The sequence below is a fragment of the Populus alba genome, chromosome 10 (genome assembly GCF_005239225.2).
Source record: "Populus alba chromosome 10, ASM523922v2, whole genome shotgun sequence".
NCBI classification, from domain to species: domain Eukaryota; kingdom Viridiplantae; phylum Streptophyta; class Magnoliopsida; order Malpighiales; family Salicaceae; genus Populus; species Populus alba.
In genome coordinates, this window is record NC_133293.1 from 15,917,261 (window position 1) to 15,939,394 (window position 22,134).

The 22,134-nt window shown below is 33.2% G+C and overlaps 3 protein-coding genes across 3 annotated transcripts; all 3 read right to left on the reverse strand.

The window, feature by feature from the left end:
* Positions 1 to 2,121: 2,121 nt before the first annotated feature.
* Positions 2,122 to 4,608, reverse strand: LOC118043301 (protein KTI12 homolog). The gene is given in 2 exon segments (XM_035051241.2): positions 2,122 to 3,332; positions 4,487 to 4,608. A coding segment is annotated over 1 exon segment (909 nt). The 5' UTR covers positions 3,291 to 3,332; positions 4,487 to 4,608; the 3' UTR covers positions 2,122 to 2,381.
* Positions 4,609 to 9,534: 4,926 nt separating this feature from the next.
* Positions 9,535 to 12,255, reverse strand: LOC118043302 (uncharacterized). The gene has a single exon (XM_035051242.2). The coding sequence runs from the start codon at positions 11,310 to 11,312 to the stop codon at positions 9,819 to 9,821; it is 1,494 nt and encodes a 497-aa protein (XP_034907133.1). The 5' UTR covers positions 11,313 to 12,255; the 3' UTR covers positions 9,535 to 9,818.
* A 5,196-nt stretch (positions 12,256 to 17,451) lies between these two features.
* Positions 17,452 to 20,913, reverse strand: LOC118043303 (uncharacterized). The gene is made up of 3 exons (XM_035051244.2): positions 20,251 to 20,913; positions 19,344 to 19,500; positions 17,452 to 19,225 (listed from the first exon to the last, which is right to left on the reverse strand). The coding sequence occupies exons 2-3, from the start codon at positions 19,486 to 19,488 to the stop codon at positions 17,772 to 17,774; spliced, it is 1,599 nt and encodes a 532-aa protein (XP_034907135.1). The 5' UTR covers positions 19,489 to 19,500; positions 20,251 to 20,913; the 3' UTR covers positions 17,452 to 17,771.
* Positions 20,914 to 22,134: the final 1,221 nt, after the last annotated feature.

Genomic DNA, 22,134 nt, shown 5'->3' on the forward strand with positions numbered 1-22,134 from the left:
ATTGTATACACTATCAAAGGAATAATCAATGAAGTAAACTAAGTAGAATACAATGAGATAAACATTTCATACTTATATTTAATCACTTTATTTATTAAAAAATAAAAATTATATAAAATACTAATTTTAATAAATAATGAAAAATAAAAATATCTTAAATAACCGGATCATTATCAAAATTATTAAAAAATCCTATAAAAAAAATAACAACATCAAAAATCAAATTAAATAAAAAATATATAAGCAAATTTAAGGATAAAAATAAAAAAAGGAGCTTATAGCAAAGGGGAAAAAAAAAAACAAACTTAAGCAAAATTTCCAAACCTAGGTTAATCTTTTAAATTCATTCCCCATGAAATTCTAGACCCGAACTCAATAAAAAAAAAACTTATTTTCTAACAAATTTAATTTTGAAGTATGAGATTAAATAAAATAACAAGGATCAAATTGGTATGAAAAAAAAACTTAAGGATGATAAATTTTTTTAAAAAAAAAGCTTTTAAAAACTCATCTCATGTAAAACAAACAATAATTAAAATTAGGGGGTCCAAATTTGAAATGTAAGAAAATCAAATTGGTAAAATTAAAAAAAAAATTATATTTTATAAATTATTTTAAATAAAATAAATAAACTTAAAAATAACAAATCGTATGTGAAGTAATAACAAAATGATGTTTTTAAATTATGCAGAGTCAACACGAAAATCAAGGATGAAGGCAAGAAAAAGAGGTTGCATGCGCAAAATCCAAGAAAGCCAAGACGATTTGAACACTATCTTGAAAACCATTATTAGACTATCGTATGATGTTGTATGTGCCACGTAAATGATATAGAGACAATTTTCATGTTGGTGTGTGCACGGTTAATTTTTGAATAATATATATTAATTTAATTATCAAATAGTTTCTCCATTAATTTGATTATTACCAAAAAAAAAATGTGAAAAGATAAAAGGCTCTTGACCAAAGCTTATAAAATATTTTTTTCAAGGTTAAGTAAATTATTTTATTGTTTTTTTTTAAAAAAAAAATAGATGACAAGGCCTCTAGTTCAAGGCTTGATTTTTTTTTTCAAAGGATAATTAAATAATTTTAATATTTAAAAAATATATAAAAACCTTCTTGTCTCTGTCCAATTCATAAATGACCTTTTCAACACTAAAAAAAGGACTATTATATTCCCATACAAGATTTAATAATTTGTGACGAAAGGGTAAAAACACTAAAATATTGTTCCAATCCAATTGTTTGTATCTTTATCCACGGTGGAATCCTAAACTCCAATTTTTTTTTTTTTTCTCTCCTTAAAATACGTTATGACTTATTGGCTGTCCAGAAAAAAATGGTCATTTACTTTGCATGCACGTTGATAACTACGTAAACAAATCAATTCAATTTCGGTACACACTAATCATATAAAATATAATAGAAGAAAAAATTTGTAATATTTTTTGCATGCACAAACATTAAAGTATATATTTTTATTTTTTTTCTAGAATAAAAAAGTCTATTACTTATAAATTTAACTCTATCTATGAAGCAAAAAAAATTAGATCATTCAATTATTATATAGAATTTGTAATAATTACATATACGAAAAAAAATAAAAGGAATTAAAAATAAGGGGCCAGGTGAACCCCGTAACCGTCCACCGTACAAACTAGACTCGATTTTTTTCCGATCCATTTGAGCCAAATGAAAGCTGATAAAAACCGTCGTGCAACGAGGAGGGGCGATAGCACGCCAGGCATCCTTGGGAAATTGCTATTTTTGATTACTCGAGCTTATTCAAAAATAAATGCAAGGTGAATGTTTGTTGTTATATCACCCAGCCGTCCTAATAAGAGGATAGCTCGACCCCATGACTCCCATTGAGCTATTTATTTATTTATGGAGCACTATTCTAAACCGAAAGAGCTAGTTACTTAGGGTGGTTCGAGTGTGGAAAAACATGGAGTCTACTGCATGATTTGTTTTTATTTTTGTTTTCTTTTTTAAAGGAGAACCTAAGACAGGAATACAACTCTGCACCTTACTATATGATTCAACAGGGACCATCTGGTTGAGAGATTTTCTTGATCCAACAACACTACAGCTCAAAATGTCTCACGAGAAAAAAAGTTAAAAGGACAATAGCAGACCCAATGGTAAACTGCTGCCCCCGTTAACAAAATATCGCTCGGATTTCAATGATACACAGAAAAAAAGGCAATACATTCAGAGACAAATCCTGTACAGTGGGACTATCTGTCCACGTTTGTTGGTACAGAAACTCAAATAGCCAACACCTACAGAAAACATAATTCACAAGGGTTCACTTGAACCAGAAAGCCACTCCCAGTAGCAGATTAACGGTATAAGAAAATCCCCATATTCCTTCTTCAAGCACTTCCCAATTCCCTGTTCAAGTAATCGACAAACATCCGTTTTGCACTCTCTGCATCTGACGGTGGGGGCGGTCCACTTAAGCTTGTCTGACCTGTCAGCTTAATGAAAGTCCGACGCAGTCTCCGTAGCTCTGGTAGCCCGACTGACCTTGACATATTAAGAATTGGTAATTCCTGGCTAAGTGAAATTCCATTTAGAGGCCCCCCAATTGACTGGGATTGTGCTTCTACAACGACATTGATAACCTCTTGCGTTGCCCTGTCAAGCTCATATAGAGAATTTGCCTCTGAAAATCGTGCACCCTGTGTAGCAATTGTTGGCTGTAAAATTTTAACATCCCGAGTTTTTTAATCAACTTTTTTTGTCAAGTATGAAACGGCATCCACGATGGCAGCAGAAGATTTCAGAATACCATCTTTAAATGGACATAATTCAAACAGAGGAGAATCCCAGCGACTTCTTCTATCTGGCTTCTCAAACCTCCTTATCAAGTCCTCAAAGATAGTATCATCATACGTGGCTTCACACTTCTCCCCACGCTGTTCATTCCATTTTTTACACTGAGTTTCCTCAGCATCACAGAACAGCAGACAGTATCTTATTCCTGCAGCACGAGCCAAGCACCATAGCTCATACCTATAACCCTTGATACTGTTCAAAGAATCCACTATGATTATATTGTCTCTAGAGACAGATCTATCAACCTCAGACCGGAGCACTCCTCTTAAATTCTTCTCTGCAGTCATATTGGCATAACTTTGATTACGATCAAGATGAAAAGAAGCTTCATCAATGATTCTAATGGTCGAGTTAGATTCTGATTCCTTGAGAGCTACAGATAGGCAAAGTGCAGCTGTGGACTTCCCACTGCATGGCTGGCCGCAAATTACAACCAAGGCCATTTGGAGGAAATCTTGAACACCTTCCAAAATAACTGCTACTGCCTGAAATACAAGGAAATTGCATCAACAATGATGCTTCACCTTTACTTGTGTATCTAAGTTTCTTGATTGTCTACTCTATATCTCCTTTCAATTGCATTTACAAAAGCATGCAATATGCTCAGAATATATTTGAAATAAAGAAATAGATTCCACACAGATGGTTGAATAATCACCCTCAACTACAAATTAAAGAATAACAGCACATGTCAATCATTATTGTCAATGCCAGTTGAAACTTTTGGTATAGAGAACACTGAAGCAGAGGAATACAAGAACAATAGAAGTGATGATAACAGCACTGTAAAAGACATAAAAAAGGTACGTTTTTATTCCTTTCACATTGTAAAGCTTACAGAGCAAAATAAAACAGGAATCTTTCTATATGATTCAATGTTGCTAATATTTTCCTGCAATAACCAATTATCAAAAACTCTCTTTCCACTCCAGGCTACTATCTATTTCTCCTTTTCTACTTGTTTACTGATTATGTTTGTCGGTTCCCCTTTTGCAGATTGATACAAGCACACTTTCAAATCAACTGAGAGGGAGGAAAAACAATAAATCTATTCAAAGCAATAACCCAGTTCATATCACATCCTTGCAAGAATTTTGAAGCGCTATCAATTTTATATCAACAACTGTGGAGGTGATCATATAGAATCATAGGGAAATGAGTTGTTGCAGAAGGAAAGAAGATTATGTTACCTTGATAAATCAGTTCTACAATAAAAAACTAATACCAGAATTTGTTGCACAAGCTAAAACCCAAATGGGCAAAAGCACCAGGCTACCAAGAAATCTATAAAAAACATAAGACACGCGAAGAAACCCATCAAATAACCTAGCCATTATCAGCAACTACGAGACAAATCCACAGGTCAATAAATGAAAAATCAGACTTGTAGCAATACATCAACAAACACGAAGACAGCTCGACAGCAACATAACATCACTAAAAAATTTAAAACTTTTTTTAAAAAAAGTTCAACACGTTCTTCTATCATTGCATATAATTAATTTATAAATTTAGGAGAATAAAAATGAGAGGTGTGAGAGAGATACAAAGTAACCAAATATATTACAAAAAATTAAATGAAAAATAACAATCTCTGAAGTTAAGTAAAATATATTTGAACATGATTACTTAAAGTTACCTTGAGCGGAAGCGGAAGCGGAGCAGGGGAGAGGGAAAAGGAAGCGAAGCTTCGCCGCAGCGCCGTGTAAGGAAAAAAAAAAAAAAAAACAAACGCACGCGTGGTTTAGACAGGGTTGTAATTGACCCATTAGTTTATGGCGTTTTCGAGTGATGTACGTGTCTACATCAGACCAGGTCTAACACTCCCACTAAGCCCAGCCCATAGTATCTTTTCAATCAGGTTGGAGATCATCAAAATCTCGAACAACTATAATGCATCCTGCGAGTATACCCTTAAAATTATAGAGAAAATTTTTTTAATTTTAATTAATATATAAATTAATTAAAAAAAAATCATTATCACCTAATTAAAATTTTAAAATTTTTTTAATAAGAAAATATTGTAAGAAAAAGAAGAAGAAGTGTTTTAACCCTTATGTTGGGGTTGGGAATCTAATGGCCTGTAGTCATAAAGCATTATTTCCCAGTAAAATCCTCCCAACGAGAAATCTAAAGGCACGCATGAAGGCTTTCGCGTGAGGAGTTTATTCTTTCCATGATCATGCAAAATTTGAGATCAAATTATAAAGGTTTCAACAAAATGAATCAGGTGAACTAGCCAGGAGGAACGGCAAAAGGGATCTTGAGCTAGTGGCAAAAGGTTTTAAGAATAATTAACCTGTGAGATAGAGCTTGGTTAGTCTTTGGAACAAAAAAGACGGAAACAATTGAGATGGGGAAGATACAACAAAACCTGAGATAAAGATATAATTATATTTGATGATAGTTAATAAAACATAGTAAAATATAAAAATTCTATTTTATTTTTAATCTAAGTTAATTTCAAACTTGCATATTTAAAAGAATATATATATATATATAATTTAATTTAATTTAATTTATATTGAGTATTGAAATTAATTGAATATTCCAAATAGCAACATAATTGATTTTGAAAATTCAACTTGCTTGAGAATTAACAGTACTGGAATTGCAAGCAACACTAAATTTCACTACTTTTTAGCATTATCACAATAATCTACTAGGTTAGTTTTTTTTTTTTTTTAACAGCATATTCATAAGGAATTAATGGGCATAACGTTAGTCTATCACATGATAGATCCAAAAAAAGTATCTTAAGTTATTAAAAATACTGAACCACAAGGAAACAGAACAATTCTGTCTTGAGCTTTCACTTTTGAAACCAGGCTAGGTATTTTTGGACACTTGCTCTCTCTTCCCATCCTCTTTTCCACCGCTACCGAAAAGCAGAACTACCTGACAGAAGGGCATAGACACAAAATGGCAGAGACAAGAAGAATCGCATATCTGAAAAACTCGGAAAGAATAGATATAAAGCTAAACATACTTGATTTGACATATAAAGCTAGACATAAAATGGTAAGCAGTGTGCGTTGATAGGTGCCATGAGGAAAGACATGGATGAAAAAGTATAAGCTAGCAACCCCACATCAGGCTTCTGGTTTTGCAGCATATGGTAAAACCCAAGAAGCCGTGGAATAATGATAAATCTGCAGTTCTATACAATAATCTAGTGCAAATAGACAAAATATTCAACAAGTTTTCTCTTACGGCCAAACCCATTAGCTAATTCTCATTTGCACTCATCACAATCATGCATCAACTGTCGTATTAATGGTTATAATTCGACTTCTCTTCATTGTTACATGTAGCAATGTTCTTACGAGAGCTCAAGGTGGGGGGAGATGTGAGTCGTCGGCTACTGGAACAGGTTCAGCCTTTCTTGAACATTTACAGCACCATCTCACCTATTACTCAATGTATAAGGATGAACATGAACAAGCATAAAATGATCAACTGGATTTCTAATGCTTCAAAGCCATATACCAGACAAATACTGACTTGCTTGGCAAACTGCTGAAGCATCCGGATTTATTCCTTCCTTTTAGTTTCTTTGTTTTCTCAGGAGTTCTCTCTTCCTGGTCATATATAATCACTCCTAGATTAACATGTTTCAGTTCATGGCAGGACTGGGCATGAGAAAATGCATGGACTATGTCCATAGGTCGACTTTGTTTAGTTTTGGATAATGGAAGAATTTCGTTTAAAACAAATATTTATCTGGAACAACTTAAATGGATTGGTCCAGATATTATATCAAGGTGGGTTTGAAGAGTTTCAGACAAGGAATCACGGACGCCAAATGATTTTTAACTGACATATATATATAGATGTTTACGATGACTTTTTTTTCTTCCTAAAATGATTCTTTGATTGCACTGGATGCATGTCCGGATGAGCAAAACAAAGTGGTCCTCTCGCACTAGCAGAATTTAAGAAAACAAATACTAGCAGGGACAGTTGTTAAATTGCTAATAATTTATTCTATAGAAAACCGTGATGCATTAACTTGCTTAATTGTTTTCATTAGAATTATAAACAATTACAATTACAATTACACTTATATAATGGAGGAACATCATGTGCAATACTCTAAGCAACATTTTTTCCCTTTATTTGATTCCTTGGCTTATTATGTATCGGACGAAAAATGTAGAAGTTTCAATCTATAAACAACTGACAACAACTCTAGTACAGAATTTGGAAATGTATATAGATAAAACTAGAATATGTTTTCATGTGCTGCGGGTTGAATTAATTCTTTTAATATAAAAAGATATTCAAGTGTTGTTAATGTATTATTTTTAAAAAAAATTTAACTATAAAAAAAATTGATTTAATGTAACTTAATTGATTTGATAAATTCAAATATAACTCGGATAACCCATAAAAATACAGTTTACTTTTAAAAAAATCAAGATGATATTTTTAAAAAAATATTAAAACAATAATATATTAGATTAACTCGGATTAACTTGTCAAATTTGCTATCCAAGTCATTATTAACTCAAATCCCAATCAACCGAATGTTAAAGAATGTAATTAAAGCAAAATTCAACTAAAAATATAAGTATAGTCAACCTGGTTTAACCTGCTAAACATGAGTTACGAGACTAGGATAACTCATAGAAAGTAAGTTGAAACAAATTATAAAGTTTAATTTTTAATTAATTCAATGTTGAAGGATAAAATTGAAAAAATTAATTAAAAAAAACACAAAAAACCACCTGAGTCAACCACTAAACTTGTGAACCAAGTTATAAGACCAAAATAATCTCGTAGAATGCAAACTGAAATAAATTATAAAGTTTAATTTTTAATAAATCCAATATTAAAGGATAAAATTAAAAAAAAACCAGTTAAAAATGACAAAAAAAAACCTTGAGTCAACTAACCTAACTCGTGACCCAGATTATAAGACCATGATAACAAAAAAAAAGCAAAAAAAAAAAGCTATATTCTCAATTAATCAAATGTTGAAGGATTAAATTGAAATAAATAAATAAATAAAAGACAAAAAAATAACCCATATTAGCTCAAGTCAATAGATCGAGATAATTTCATATAAAACAAATAAAAAGAATTATAGTTCAATTATCAATTAACCTACTATTAAAATAAAAATATATATTCAATTAAAAAAATAACAAAAAATACACAAGACAACATGACCAACCCGTAAAACTTGCAAGTCGGGTCAAATCAAAAAATAATTATAAGCTCGATTCTCAATCAACTAAATACTGAAGTTTGAAGTTAAGAAAAAATTAATTAAAAAAATAACATAAGTCAACACGGCTAATCTGCAAAGCATGCGACCTAAATCATAAAATTTAAAAACTTTATAAAAAATAAATCAAAATAAATTATGAAATTTAATACTCAACAAACCTAGTCGAAGATAAAATTGAAGAAAAAAAACTAAGTTTATAATAATAATTATAAAATCCAAAGTGAAAAGAAGATTAGTTTTTGGCTGAATCTTTATTGCTCCAATGAAAAACCAAACAATTTAAATAACTATTTTTTTGGTAGAAACTCCTACTATATGTTAATAATGCCAAGGGTGATGAATTTTGAGCCGGGGAGGGAGAAAGAAACAAATAAGGTGGATGGGATGTGTAGCATACAACCAAACCAGAATTTTATCTTCAACAACTAAAAAAAAAAGAACAAAAGAAAGAAAGAAGGAAGGAAGGAATCAACTTCGATTCTTCATGATTCCACAAAAATCAATCTTCAAAAGCAAGAGCAGGAGTCCAACCACTTCATATATTCCCATTTTCAATGTGTTAGTGGAGGAGGGGCCTCATAAGTGAAACAGCAAATTACATGCACCGTAAATAATGCTTGACCGACAAAACGACACCGTTACCATTCAGCCCTTGGAGCCTCTTCTACGCCGCATTTTGCGTACAAGGCACGGGAGAGGACTCGAGTGCCTAAGAATTTTTTTGCCAGGGTGTGGCTGACTCATGATCATGGCTGGCCCCAGAGAGACATGCTCCAATGCTTGTTCGTGGGTTTATTATTTCTAGTTTTGTTTTTCAACTTCTCCGACCGCTTATCCTTCGAAGCCACTAGCAAGAGAGAGGGAGTTAGTGTGAAGACCACATTTGATTCATAATCTCGAGAGATGTGAAGTATAAAACTAGTTGGTGCTGAACTCGGCAATTTGGGGAGCCATCAGTATCGGCAACCTGCCACAATGATCAGATCAACATGCGCTCGACAAGAACAGTCCGAATCTTGGACATTGGTGATGTTTCGTGATAATTTTTCACTGTGCCCAGATTGGCTTAAATAAGTGCTGTACAAAATATACACGTAGGCGTTGAAGTGAAAACACGGTGCTTGAGCATGTAAATTGAAGAGGAAACTTCTCTTCCAGCCTTTAAAATGACACTTTATTTTAGTGTCTCCCCTCCACATAAAGCAAAGCAGGTGGTCCGTGATTCTTCTGGATCAACATTTCAACCAATGCATAAAATCCAAGACTTGAACATTATTAAATTAAAAAAAGGGATACTCAGTTGGCGATCGGTTTTACTCTCCGATATAACCATACAATTTCCATAGAATTCAAGGTCTCTCTCTCTCTACACACACACACACACACACACACCGAGTTTTAAAAAAAACAAAAGGGCTAGTGAATTTAAAATTTGGAAGGATACATATTGGTAGGATAAACAATAAAGATATCAAAAGAACCTCTTAGAACTACAACGAAAAAAAATAACAGCAGCGAGAATAATAATAACAGTAACAAACAACTGCTTCTTACATCTGCATAAACAACCAATGGAATAGCTACCTTAGCAAGACATCCTTGAATCAGAAGCAAAGGAACCAAAAGCATTCACCTTGTCTGTACACTCAAGCAGTCATTAGCATCTTCGTCAAAAACCAGGAGCAAAAAGTTCTCGTTTGGAGATCCGACTGACTGACTTGCAGAAATTCATGAATTACCACGGCCCAAACCCACCTGCCTCTTCCTCCACAGAAACAGGAAGATTAAGATCAATTAGCCCACGCATCGATATCTCAGGCACATCTTGCTTAATTACCACAGTTCTATCCCTGGCCGCCCCGGCAAAATGGGACCTCTTATGACCGCCCAAAGCTTGACCTGATCGGAAAACCTTTGGACAGAAAGGACATTCGTGTAGTTTTCCTTTTTTCAACCCCAAATTTTTCTCTGCATTGCCAGAAGAATTCTGCTCAATTGGAGTTTTTCCGCTTCTAGATTGAATCGTCCTACTATTATTAGGAATTGGATTGGGGACATAGTCAGTATCTACACTGTTCTCGCCGCTCTCATATATTGAATCACTGCAGCCATTAGTCTTGTTATGGCTGGCTCTGCGTCCCCCAAGAGGAACACATTTGCCCCTCCTGCTGCTAAGAAATTCATATGACTCATTCTTGCATCTCTTTTGTGAATCCATCGAAGCCCTGTCAGCTTGATCATATACATCTTCCTCGATGAAATCCTTCCCTAATTGAATTCTAACACGCCTAAACCTGCTTAATCTTTTCCCTGATTCAGCATCAATAGCATCGTCGTAACTACAACCAAGTTCCACTTTATACTTCTTGATTTCATCATTCCTAGCGAACCCATGAACAGAAACATCCGATTCAACCTTCTTGGGACCCTTCCTAAAATACCCGGAATCAGAATTCTCAGACTGATCATTTTCAGTAGAAATTACCCCCCTCTGCATTGATTTCTTCACCTCCAACGACTCGATACCGCTAGACACAACATTAACAGCATTATTTACATTAATCCTCGTTTTCGTAGATGATGATTTACCCTCTAAAACCACAGAATTGTTATCTGAAGAATCTGCAAGAGAACTAAAACAACCTTTAAAGCCAGAGTCCTTGGACAACATCATCAAACACTTAGCCACTTCCTCTTGTTCTTGCTCTATGTCAGAAGTAGAAGATAATGAAGTAGTGAAAACATCAATAGTCTTGTACCTCATTCGTTTGGATCTCCTTGGCTTACTTGGATCAGTTGTCTCACTATCTGACTGGTTGTCCGAAACTATTTCTTTCAACTTCTCAGTAGTCCCCGACTGGTCTTGAGAGTAGTTCTTAGAATGACAAGCCATGTGACCACACAGTGCTTTCAGTGATTGAAACCCTTTACCACATTCTTTACAAACCTTTTCTGGCAGTGAAGTAGTATTGCTTGAATCCGCCACAAACCTGCTTTTTTTCTTGGGATTCTCTCTGAGAACATAACCAGACTGGCCACCAGCTTCAGACACAGAGATTTGCTTGCCGTTGCTTTCGGTCTTGCTTACCTGAACCTTAGCTTCTTCATAAGTTGAAGAAGTTCCATTAGCATTCAAATGGATCCTAATATGACCACCCAACGACTTGCCACATGGATATCTTTTGTTGCAAAACTTGCAAACAAAGTTGTTCTTTTGATTTGCTTCCATGGATTGATCTAATCAAATTAACACACCAAGAATAACAAAATCAATGTTACCTCAATCTTCAAAAACGAGCTGCATTTAACCAAAGAAAGGCGCCCATCCGGTGAACGAAGAGAACAGGACAGGGTCAAATCCAGATCAAGTAGCAGGTAAAACAGATCACGAAATTTGCTGCTTTGGTACCGTTGATTGATCAAGGGAATAAAAAGGAGTGGAGAGATGTGACAGTTTGTTAAAGTGCAAAGATCAGACCCACCTAAAGAAAAGGCCATCCAAATCCCATTTCTCAAGTGCACACATTAGAGCCTCTCAAAGGAATTTAATGGGGGTGTTTAACTGCGAAACGAGAATCAGAGCTATTTTTAAGAAGAAAAGGAAGAAATATGGGTACAAAATGATGGGCGATGAACAGGCTTTCTCTATGTGAAAGAACAATCAAAGCACAACACAACCATGACTCTTTCTCTTATCTCTCTCCAAAGTATCTCTTATTTGTTTTAGTGTTGAAGTTGGAGGAGAATTCCATGCATGGAAGCAAAATATTGAAAAGGGAAGAAAAGATTGGCAGCAGGTGCACTCAATTGAGAACCATTCGGTGTGGGATTTGGACGGTCAAGATCAACGGGGACTTTTGGGGATCCCAAGGAATGAGGATTTTAGTAGATACTACATTAACAACCAGCAACTCTCTGACTGCACAGCCACAGAAGCATCCAAACTCTCAATATGCCTTACCGTGTCTTTGCTTATACAAGAAGTGTCAGAATCTTCAACCAATTGCTCCTCCTCGTCTCTTTTGCACCTTTCGTCCTCGTAATGCTATTTGCCATCGTTGTTTGCTCGTATGAAAATTATTCAAACCCCCTTTTTTTTAAATTTAATTTAATCTTATGCTTAGACCGTGGAGCTCCTCCCTTCAAGATTATGTAGCACTACTTATCTGTTGCATCATCAAGTCATATCTGGACCCATTAACCCAACCACTACTTTCCAATGCCATTTATGCTTGTAATATCCCTCTTCTCAAGGAAATATATATATATTGGTGATAAGTAGAATATTGAATTTTCATATCTGTTATATCTACAACACCCAATTGGAAACAGCTCAAGAATTAAAGGGCCGCCATTACTATCTATGACTCCATCTATTTTATTTGGCAATTCCATTTTCAACTTCAAGACTTCACAATTCACTCTCCCTCTAATTCTAACTACACAGATTTTAATTTAAAAGAAGAAGGAGAAGGAATTAGCCTTGCGTCGTGCAAGAGACATTAGGGCCTGCCTTCCAAGGGAATTTTAAATTATTAGGTCAGGCTAGCGGGGCCTTCAAGCGTTTGGAGAGGCAACGCCTTGTATAACCTCTTTCAAGTCACATAATAATATCGTAGAATTTTATAATTTGTGTCATTTTCCTGCCCAACAAAATTGAGAAGTTACTTGATAATTATCGGGATGGCTGCTATGAAGTTTGATCGAGTCAAACCATCTTTGCAGTGATCTGCTTGTCTAATGCCCGAAGATCATTCTTTATTTTCTTTGTTAACTCTTTTCCTCGCTTCCCTTTCGCGATGCCTCTTCCCCGGTTGGTCCCATCCCTTTCGGGCGTTTAATTAAATTGACCGGCTAGTTTCGTTTTTTTTTGTCAAATTCACATAAAATGGCCAAGAGATTATTAGGAAACATATTTTAGCAGGTCGGGATATTGATGTCGATAACTTCTATCCACCAACTACATGTGTTAAAAAGCAAATTTATAACTTTAAGGGGTATAATTTAACTGTCCAGTCTCTAGAATTATTCTTTATAAATTATCAATTCAAGTCTCACAAACTTAAAAATCACTGAAAACTTACATAGTTTTTTAATTTTAAAACCTGAAAAATTAATTAAAATACATACAAACTGGCTAAAACAATCACATTAATAAAAAAATAATTACACAGTAATTTCTCAAGATGGCACCGCGGTCATGGATAGAAAAAAAAAGTATTTTATCTTTTGAACCAAAGAAAACAAGTAAAGAAGAAGGGTCCCTTGAGTTTAATTGCTGGCAACGTGATACCATCAATTGGACGGGGGTTGAATTTGCTTTACTGAAATAATATACAAGTTTTTTCAATATATTTTTTTTTATAAAAAAATCCTTAATCATGAATAGAAAGGTTTGTGTATGTATCTAATTAATTAAATTGATATTTAATCAAAAATAACTAATATTAAGATATTTGATTTTGTAATATGAGTTACATACTAAGTTGTGTTTAATATCTTTATTTCTTAGAATAAATTTTTTATTTAATCAAATACATATATATGCCAATAAAAGATAAAAAAAAATCAATAACAAAAGCGAATTGAATAAAACTATGAAGCTTAATTATAAAACAACTCAATATTGAACGGTGAAAATAAAAAAAAAAAATGAAAATCGATCCAATATCAAAGGATAAAATTGAAAAAAAATATCAATTTATAAAATTGTTCAAAGTAAATTCAACAAAGAACGAGATAACTAAGTCATTTTTAAAAATTAGTGAAAATTCTATAGAAAGAAAATAAATAAATAAAATAATAAAGCTTAATTTCTAATTGAATAAATATTGAAGTTTGAAAATGAAAAAAACATGAGTTTAATAAAAGGAAAGAAAATCAAGACAGCGCATACGAACTTCCTAAACCTGAAACTCATGAAATCTTATATCCGAGCTCAATCAAGAAGGTCAATCCTAAACCAATTTAATATTGAAGGATGAAATTATAAAAAAAATAAATTTAAAATAATTGCCAAAGTGAAAAAATAACAATAAAAAAAACAAGGACTAAATTTGATAGAAAAAAAAGTACACAAAGGAACAAATTGAAAAAAAAATCAATTTAAAAAATTATCTCAAACAAAATAAAAAAAAAAAAAAATAGGAACCAAAATTCTAAAGATGAAAAAAAATTAAAAAGGATAAAATTGAAAAAGAATTCAAAATTTATAAATTACTCTAAATAAAACAAATGGTAAAAAAAAAAAAACAAGGAAGAAATCTGAAGGATTTACAAATTGAATGGCTGCTTTGAAATTTTAAAAGAGCAATGCAAAAATCAAGAAGAAAATAGAAAAAAAAAATTGGTTGTTGATGTCAAACCTGATATATGTAGACCACACTTAGGGAAAAACTTCAAGATGATTTAAACACTGACATGAAAGATGAAAGGTCGTGTTTGGTTGTTGTGTAGCCTTGCACATGTTGACACGTACACTGTAGGTGTGTGTTGACAATTTTTTTTAATAATATTGAATTTATAAAATTACAAAAATAATTTTATATCAATCTAATTATAACAAAAAAAAACCTTTTTTTTTTTTATCGTTCACTAAATGAAAAATATGAAAATGCATTTGGACACTGGCTTTAAAAAATTTGACTCAAATGACAAGTAATTCATTTTACCATGTATATAAAATATAAAAAGACCGGTCTATCCTCTATTATTATAGTGACAAATTGACTCTTATGAAAAAACCATAATACTATTAATAATAAGATACTTGATTTGGTCTGGGAAGGGCAAATGTTTTTTTTTTAAATAAAACATTGTGGATATATGGAATTTTATTTTTTGCAGCATTCATTCCGAAAAAAAAAAAAATAATAATTTACTGTCTTGTAGTTGACAAATTAAAAACTAGAAAATTTCGCATTATCAATTCATAACAATTTGATGGATGCCGATTTTAAGTTGTTGTCAGTTGTCACCAACTTTGTAAACTTCCCATCGCTTTTGTTTTTTAGCCTGCTTTGGTGATCTCCCTGGCATCATCGGTTTAAAATAATGTATGGACTATGGACCCCTCCCTCTCACCCTAATAGCTCAAGATATGTATTCTCCTCGGAGCTCATTGACCACCCAAAAAGAAGTCACATGAAACTGGCAAGCTACTCTCTGGTACCTCATTAAACTATGGTTGATGCATTTCATTACCGGATAACGATGAAGGTGTGAGAACCGGGTTAACAATAACGGGGGCTGAATTTCATACGACGTGCTGAATCATTTCAGCACAGTATTATATATATTTTTTAACTGTTATACGTTGAAGAACGGGTTAATTTTTTTCTAAAAAAGTAAAAAATATTCAAATAACGATGAACTAAATGAATTCAGGTTAACTTTATTAACCCACAATTAGGTATAACCCTGGAGGAGGGAAGGAGAGTAAAAAAAAAACACAAGGCTTAATAGCCTAAAATCAAAGGATAAAATAAAATAAAAAACTAAAGTTAAATTAAGCTAATTTTTTAAATCAACAACTTTTGATTATGAGATTAAGATGACCATAAAAAAAATCTTGAATAAAATTCTTAATCATAAAAAAAAAATAGCAATCAAAATAACAAGGATCAAATCTAGTATAAAAATTAATGAAAAAAATAATAAGGAACTTAATTGAAAAATAACATAGAAAAGAAAAGGGATAAAAAAAGAGCACTTAAAATAATGATAACCAAATTTGGATTAAAAAATGAAATAAAATGCCAAGGGAAAAAATTAAAGAAAAAACAAATTAAAAAAAATGATAAAAAATAAGCAATTATAAAAAGGAACTAAATCCAGAAAAAAATGAAATAAAAAAACCAAGAAAGAGGATCATAATTGAACTTTTTTTTCAATTATTTTTTTATCAAAATAATACCATTTTTACTTTTTAGCAAAATAAAAAAGCAAGCAACTAGTTAGGGGAAAATCATGTCAACAATTGTTGATTTTTTTTTGCTATTAATTTTTTTTATCAAAATAATATCATTTTTACTTCTTGCACAATAAAAAATCCAATTGACCCCAATAACCCTGATTATTCAACCTAACCCGTGATCCGGGACATGACGAGGGTCGACTCTCGGGCCTGGTTTTAATAGTATGATAAAAACAATAAGCACCAAATATGATATGAAAATTTAATGAAATTAAATAATGCGAGATGAATTTTCCACAAAATAATTAATTAAGAAGAAAACTCAAAATAAAAGGAATTGCAATCATAAAAAATGACAATCAAAAGAATAAGGATTAAATAAAAAGAATAAGGATTAACAAAAAAAATTAAAATCAAATGATTAGGGATTAAATAAAAAAAAATCCAATCAGAAAAAGATTAAAAGAAAAATAAATAAGAATCAAAAGAATAAGGATCAAATTTGATAAAAAAAACATAAAAAATCAAATTATAATTAATAAAATTGAAAAACAAAATCAAATTCGATACAATTAAAAGTTTGAGGACCACTTTGTAATTTTGCAAGGTCAACACACCTTTTGAGGTGGAGGGAAGAGAAAAGAAGGGGGAAATTATCACCGGAGCTTCTCCATGTCATGGATATAAACACGTACTACCCCACTATGTAGATGGTGGCTCGCTACTTCAAACATCGCTCTGGAAGGCTACAAACAGCTACCAGGAAAATCGCACCTGCCAATATTTTTTTTAATTATAAAAAGACCAAAAAACTCTTAAACCCGTGAGATAACTGCAAAAAAACCGAGGTTAAAAATCCGAAAGTATACCTGAAACTTAGACAAAAAACTTTTTTGACTACTAGGAGTACATGGTAATTTCACTTTACAAAAACATGAAAATCCAAAAACACTCCTCAAACATTAACGGTGTTGCTTTTTATTTTTTAAGGGCATGAGAGTAATTACGTTGGGCAATAAATATGTGAAAATTATTCTTAAGTGTTTTTCTTTTTGGTAATTAAAGGATTTATTAGTCGTTTTTGCACAATTTACAGTAAAATACTGATGAGTTTTTGTTTTATTTGTACAACACAATTGTAACCGAACTTGTTTCTTTCTTTTAGCATCTTGCCAACCTTAAGTACTTGCAAAAACGAAACGAGCCTGGTCAATAATTCCCTATCTAAGTCTCAACAAACAGGAATCGGGACTGCCGCCCTAAGGCGAGGACAAGGCACCCAAATGACCTTTCAATGCCATGCTCAAACAAGTTCACTGCAATCCAACACTTAAAAAATGATAGCGAATAGGATGGACAGAAGTTTAAATCCTTTCCGGTGACTGGCTGGGGTTAAGGATCACATGGTTCAATGAGTAAGAATGACCTCACTCCCATTAACAATAGGATACAGTTCATCAACAAGTAAGAGTTCTAACTTATAAGCCCCGCATTACAGAGGATGTACTGGCTAATGTGATCCATTAATCACAAAGATTCCATTGAGAAAGGTTGGTGATGAATGTACATGAAGCAAAACCAAAAACCAAAAACTTTTCTTTTCTTATCTTTTTTTCATTTTCTTTTTGGCCTATTTGGGGGGAAATGCTCCAATTCTCTAGAAATTAGAAATCTTGAAAGACATTCTTACAAAGAAAAGCACCAGGATCCTGGCCTCCACAGTGAATGGACACATTGTAAACTAAAATGCCTGGCAACTATCTGAAGGATGCACTAGCTGATGCTATTGACATCTCTTGTCCGGTCCTCACAGGCTCCTTGTCCAAATATTTCTTCAATGATGTTACTTGTAGGAAGAAAATCAACACCCCTAATTGGACTCAAGTAACGTGCATCCCAATCTTTAGTATCACACGGGTCCAACAAGTATACCTGATCCACATCATCATCACATCCATCTACTTCACCGGGAATGCATTTGCTATGGTCACTCGTATCTCTATTTACATGCAAAGCAGCCCTGGAATCACCTGGAGCACAAGGGTCAACTTTATCGGCTTGGAACTCAAAAGACATGCAAGAGTCATCTTGAACAGTGAAATCCAACCCATCACTACCAGCATTCTTGTTCATGTGCTTAACAACAGGATCGATACAGTTTATATCAATTGCTTCCGAATAATCTATCCCAGAACCTTCCCCTGTGGTGTCTCCGTCACCATCTCCGAAATCACCATCAAAGTCACCACCACTGCCATCATCATCATTGTCATCATCTTCAAGAATATCCTCTTCCAGGCCCGCGTCATCATATTGATCAACAGGAGACTCAAGATCAGAATCTTCATCCTGTTCTACAACTTGAATATGGGAGCCTCTGTGGATCCGAGGAAATTCATCATCATCACTGTCAATGTCCAGTGGGTTAGATCTGTTTTGAGCAGCTCGTTTCCGAAGCATAAAGACATTGAAGTAATAGCTGACAATTTCCTTTGTGGTTCTATCAGGAAACACTTGCGCCAGGTGCTTCCAAAAGTTCTGGCCCAAGGACGCTGGCCTGGAATAAACTACTTCATGAAAAAAACGTTCTTCTTCCTTGGTCCATTTACATGCCACATCCTCTCCCATGTCATAAAACCCTAAGTTTACAAATTTTTCATGCCCAATGGATTGTATTAATTCTTCTCGTGCTTCTATTATGTGCTGCCGCACACATCTGAAAGAGCCTTCATCCAGGCAGCCACAGTCCGATCTGCCACAACCAGCCTCATACCTACTGCACCGTTGCAGTTCTGTATCAGGCATTGGAATGATACAAGTGCCCATCAGCTTCTCTTCATTGTCATTATAAATGTGATGGTCTGATTCAGACAATGAGGAACCGTTTGGATACTGTACTAGCTTATCCTTCTTTATATGATTGTCCCATAATGGAATGCTGGCTTGATGATTTGGTCCAAGTGGAATCTGTTTCCTAGGAAAGTCATCCAAATAGAAAGAGTGGACATCCTTTAAAGGCATGGACATTTTCCGTGGAAACTCAAACTGAAAATATTCAGGAGAAGCTGCCATTCCGGACCCAAAATTTTCATCGCTGGAACTGCAGCTGACTAATGACAACGGAGCACTGGAGTCAGAATCTTTAGCCAAATTTGAAACTTCAATGACTTTGTCATTTTCAAATGTCTCATGCCACAGAGGTTTGACAAAGCTGCTCCTACAATCATCTGCTTCACATGAATTGAAATATAATTAGACCAGTCCACATAGGCATTTCAACAGTGAACAGAGTACCATATTAACAGTGGTAGAAAAGCAAGTTAAGTTCAGAGCCAAAAATATTACCTGTGATATCAGGTTTCAGAGGCATATAACTATGCGCACCAGTTTCTGAAAATTGAGTCAACTTATTGCAATAGTCCACCTGTCTTGCCTGCTTAAAAGGAAGATCCTGAAACTCTTCATCGTCAAAAGGCCGTTTAAATCCCATTTAAGCCTGAGCCTGAAACACAACAACCAAAAGGTTGTACAAAATCTTGAGCAAAAATATTAACAAATAATAGTCTATTGCAGCAAAACACAACATATCTCAGCCATGGGACAATCGAAGAGGGACAGAACTGAAGCAATTATCCAAAAGCAACCAAAAAATGATTCCTCACTGATGAGTCTGCAAAATTGAACTAAGCACAAGTTCCCAAATGCATACAAGGATACAACACCAAACTCACTCAAAATTTAATCACACAATTGAGAATGGCTGGAAAAAAGTTAACCAAGACATTAGCAAACATGCAAACGAGTACTATAAACTGAGACATGCAAAGGACCTTCGTCCACAAGTAGTTTCATATTCAGTACAGGATTGCTAAATAGCCAAGTAAGCGACAGCATAAAAATCTGGTTACATTCAAATCAGCTTAGCTTTGATGGTTCAAACACAAGACTTAAGAACATCAGAAATATTACTTATCAGACCAAAAACACACGCATGCAATGAAACTATAACCTTAACAGCAGGACCCTCAAGAGAACCGTCCACACAAACACAATATCCACTGTTAGCATTAACTTTAACAAACAAAATCATTATAGGCATTTTCATTGTAGACACAGTTAGGATTAGGTTCAATTAAAACAGTGCACGCGTGGACAGGAAAAAATAAGAAAGATTCATCAACACGCAACTCGCCAATAACATAAAATGAAGTTTTTTATTTTGGGTATCAATTTCTAATTAATGGTAATATACCTTTACAATAAGTTGAATTCAAACTCCAGAACAGAACAGGACAATTTGACCGGAAAGGACACTCAATTATACTCCAAAGATGATTTAATGATGTGTGGACACGAACCCCTCGGATAATTTACAAAAAAAACAGAAGGAAAAAAACCCTAACCCTAGATTTTATGTTCACCAATGAAACCGCAAAATTACGTGGGGAAAAGGGAAGATACAGACACCCGATAACGAAAGGAGCAAAACCCCTAAACTTATTAACAGATTCGAGTAAACTGGAAACAGATCGAAGACTTTGAAATCCAAACCCCAAAGGTAATTACAATAATCAACAAAATTGGAATTCAATTTTATAAGCAAATTACTTTACACACGAGACCGATTACAAAAGCGTAAAGGATCGAGAGGTTAGAGGTCTTGATGAGATCGAGATGAGAAACCCTAACCCTAGAAAATTGTAAAATAACGGCTGATATCAATCGAAAGAGGATGACGCGAATTGAAACGATTGATGGTTGGATCTAAGAGATAAGAAAGAATTTTGAGAAATCAGAGATCGATTTTTGAATTTAATTACGTGAAAGAGACGATGAAAAATGAGGAATTTTTAAAAGGTATGTGAATTCGGTACACGACACGGTCCGATGTACTAACCGGGTTAGATTTGGTCATGAACTGGATCCTAATATAAGCGAGACCGATCCGGGTTTAGCGAAATTACACTAACGTCCTTTCTATCAACAGCCTGGATTCTGTTTTGTTGTTTTTTTTTTCTTTTCTTTTTTTACTTCTAGTTAAATGATTGGTCTAGCCTGATTTTCTCTTTTTTCCATTAAAATCGAAATTTGCAAGTTTTCTTGACAAACAAGTGGTGTAAAATGAGTTTTATACAGTGTTTGGCATTGTATTTTGAAAATATTTTTTTTAAAAAATTAATATTTTTAAAATTAATATGTTTTTGATGTTTTCAGATAATTTTAATATATTAATATCAAAAATAATTTTTTAAAAAATAAAAAATATTATTTTAATTTTTTTAAAATAAAAAATATTTTAAAAGGTAACCATTAACACATTCTTAAACACCCTTAACAAAATGTAATGTAGGTCATTATAAAAAAAAAACATTATATATATAAAGACAAAATCAAGATGTCATTAACCCTCATTTCCCTTTCCTTCCTCTCTCTGCCCCTCCTTTCACTTCTTTCCCAAACAACTTGTTAATTTCAATCTAAATTGTTACCAGTAATTGAGCATGATATTCACTTGAGTGCAATGGAGGTCCAACATTTTCTTTTAATGATTCTCTTTAGTGAAAAATCTAACAGATCCATGAATTTATATGAAAAATTTAGCCCAAAAAGTGCATATGTATCATTAAACTTTGAAAGGTAACATAAAACTCATAAATATTGTAGTGGTTGTTTTCAAATTGCTTTTTAACTTGAAACTACATTAAAATAATTTATTTTTTGACATCAGTAAATCAAAACGATCCAAAAATATATAAAAATTAAATAAAATTAAAAAAAATCAAATTTTTAAGAAGCATGGTTCGGTTCAAAAAACAAATGACACCTAAATTGTGTTATATGATAATAAAAAGTAAAATTCATCTCTTTACTCACTATTTTGAGGATTTTTTTTCTTTGAAAAATAGCAAAAAAAAAAATTTAATACCGGTAAAATAACACTATAAAAAGGATTGGCATGTAGTTTATACTTATTGCGATTAGAAAATGTGACCTTCAAGTTTGTTGCTATTTAAAATCACGACATTTCAAAAAGAAAAAAAAGTGAAATAGGTTGCACATGAGAAGAGAGGAAAGATGAAAGAGGACAAAATAAAAATAAAGAAAGAGATAACATAGACATACTTAATCGTCAATT

Bases quoted from the DNA above. Each gene is read 5' to 3' on its own strand.
- LOC118043302 (XM_035051242.2), bottom strand. From the start codon at position 11,312: ATGGAAGCAAATCAAAAGAACAACTTTGTTTGCAAGTTTTGCAACAAA.
- LOC118043303 (XM_035051244.2), bottom strand. From the start codon at position 19,488: ATGGGATTTAAACGGCCTTTTGACGATGAAGAGTTTCAGGATCTTCCT. The intron at 19,226-19,343 runs GTAATATTTTTG...CATGTGAAGCAG, and splicing joins TCTGAAACCTGATATCACAG to ATGATTGTAGGAGCAGCTTT.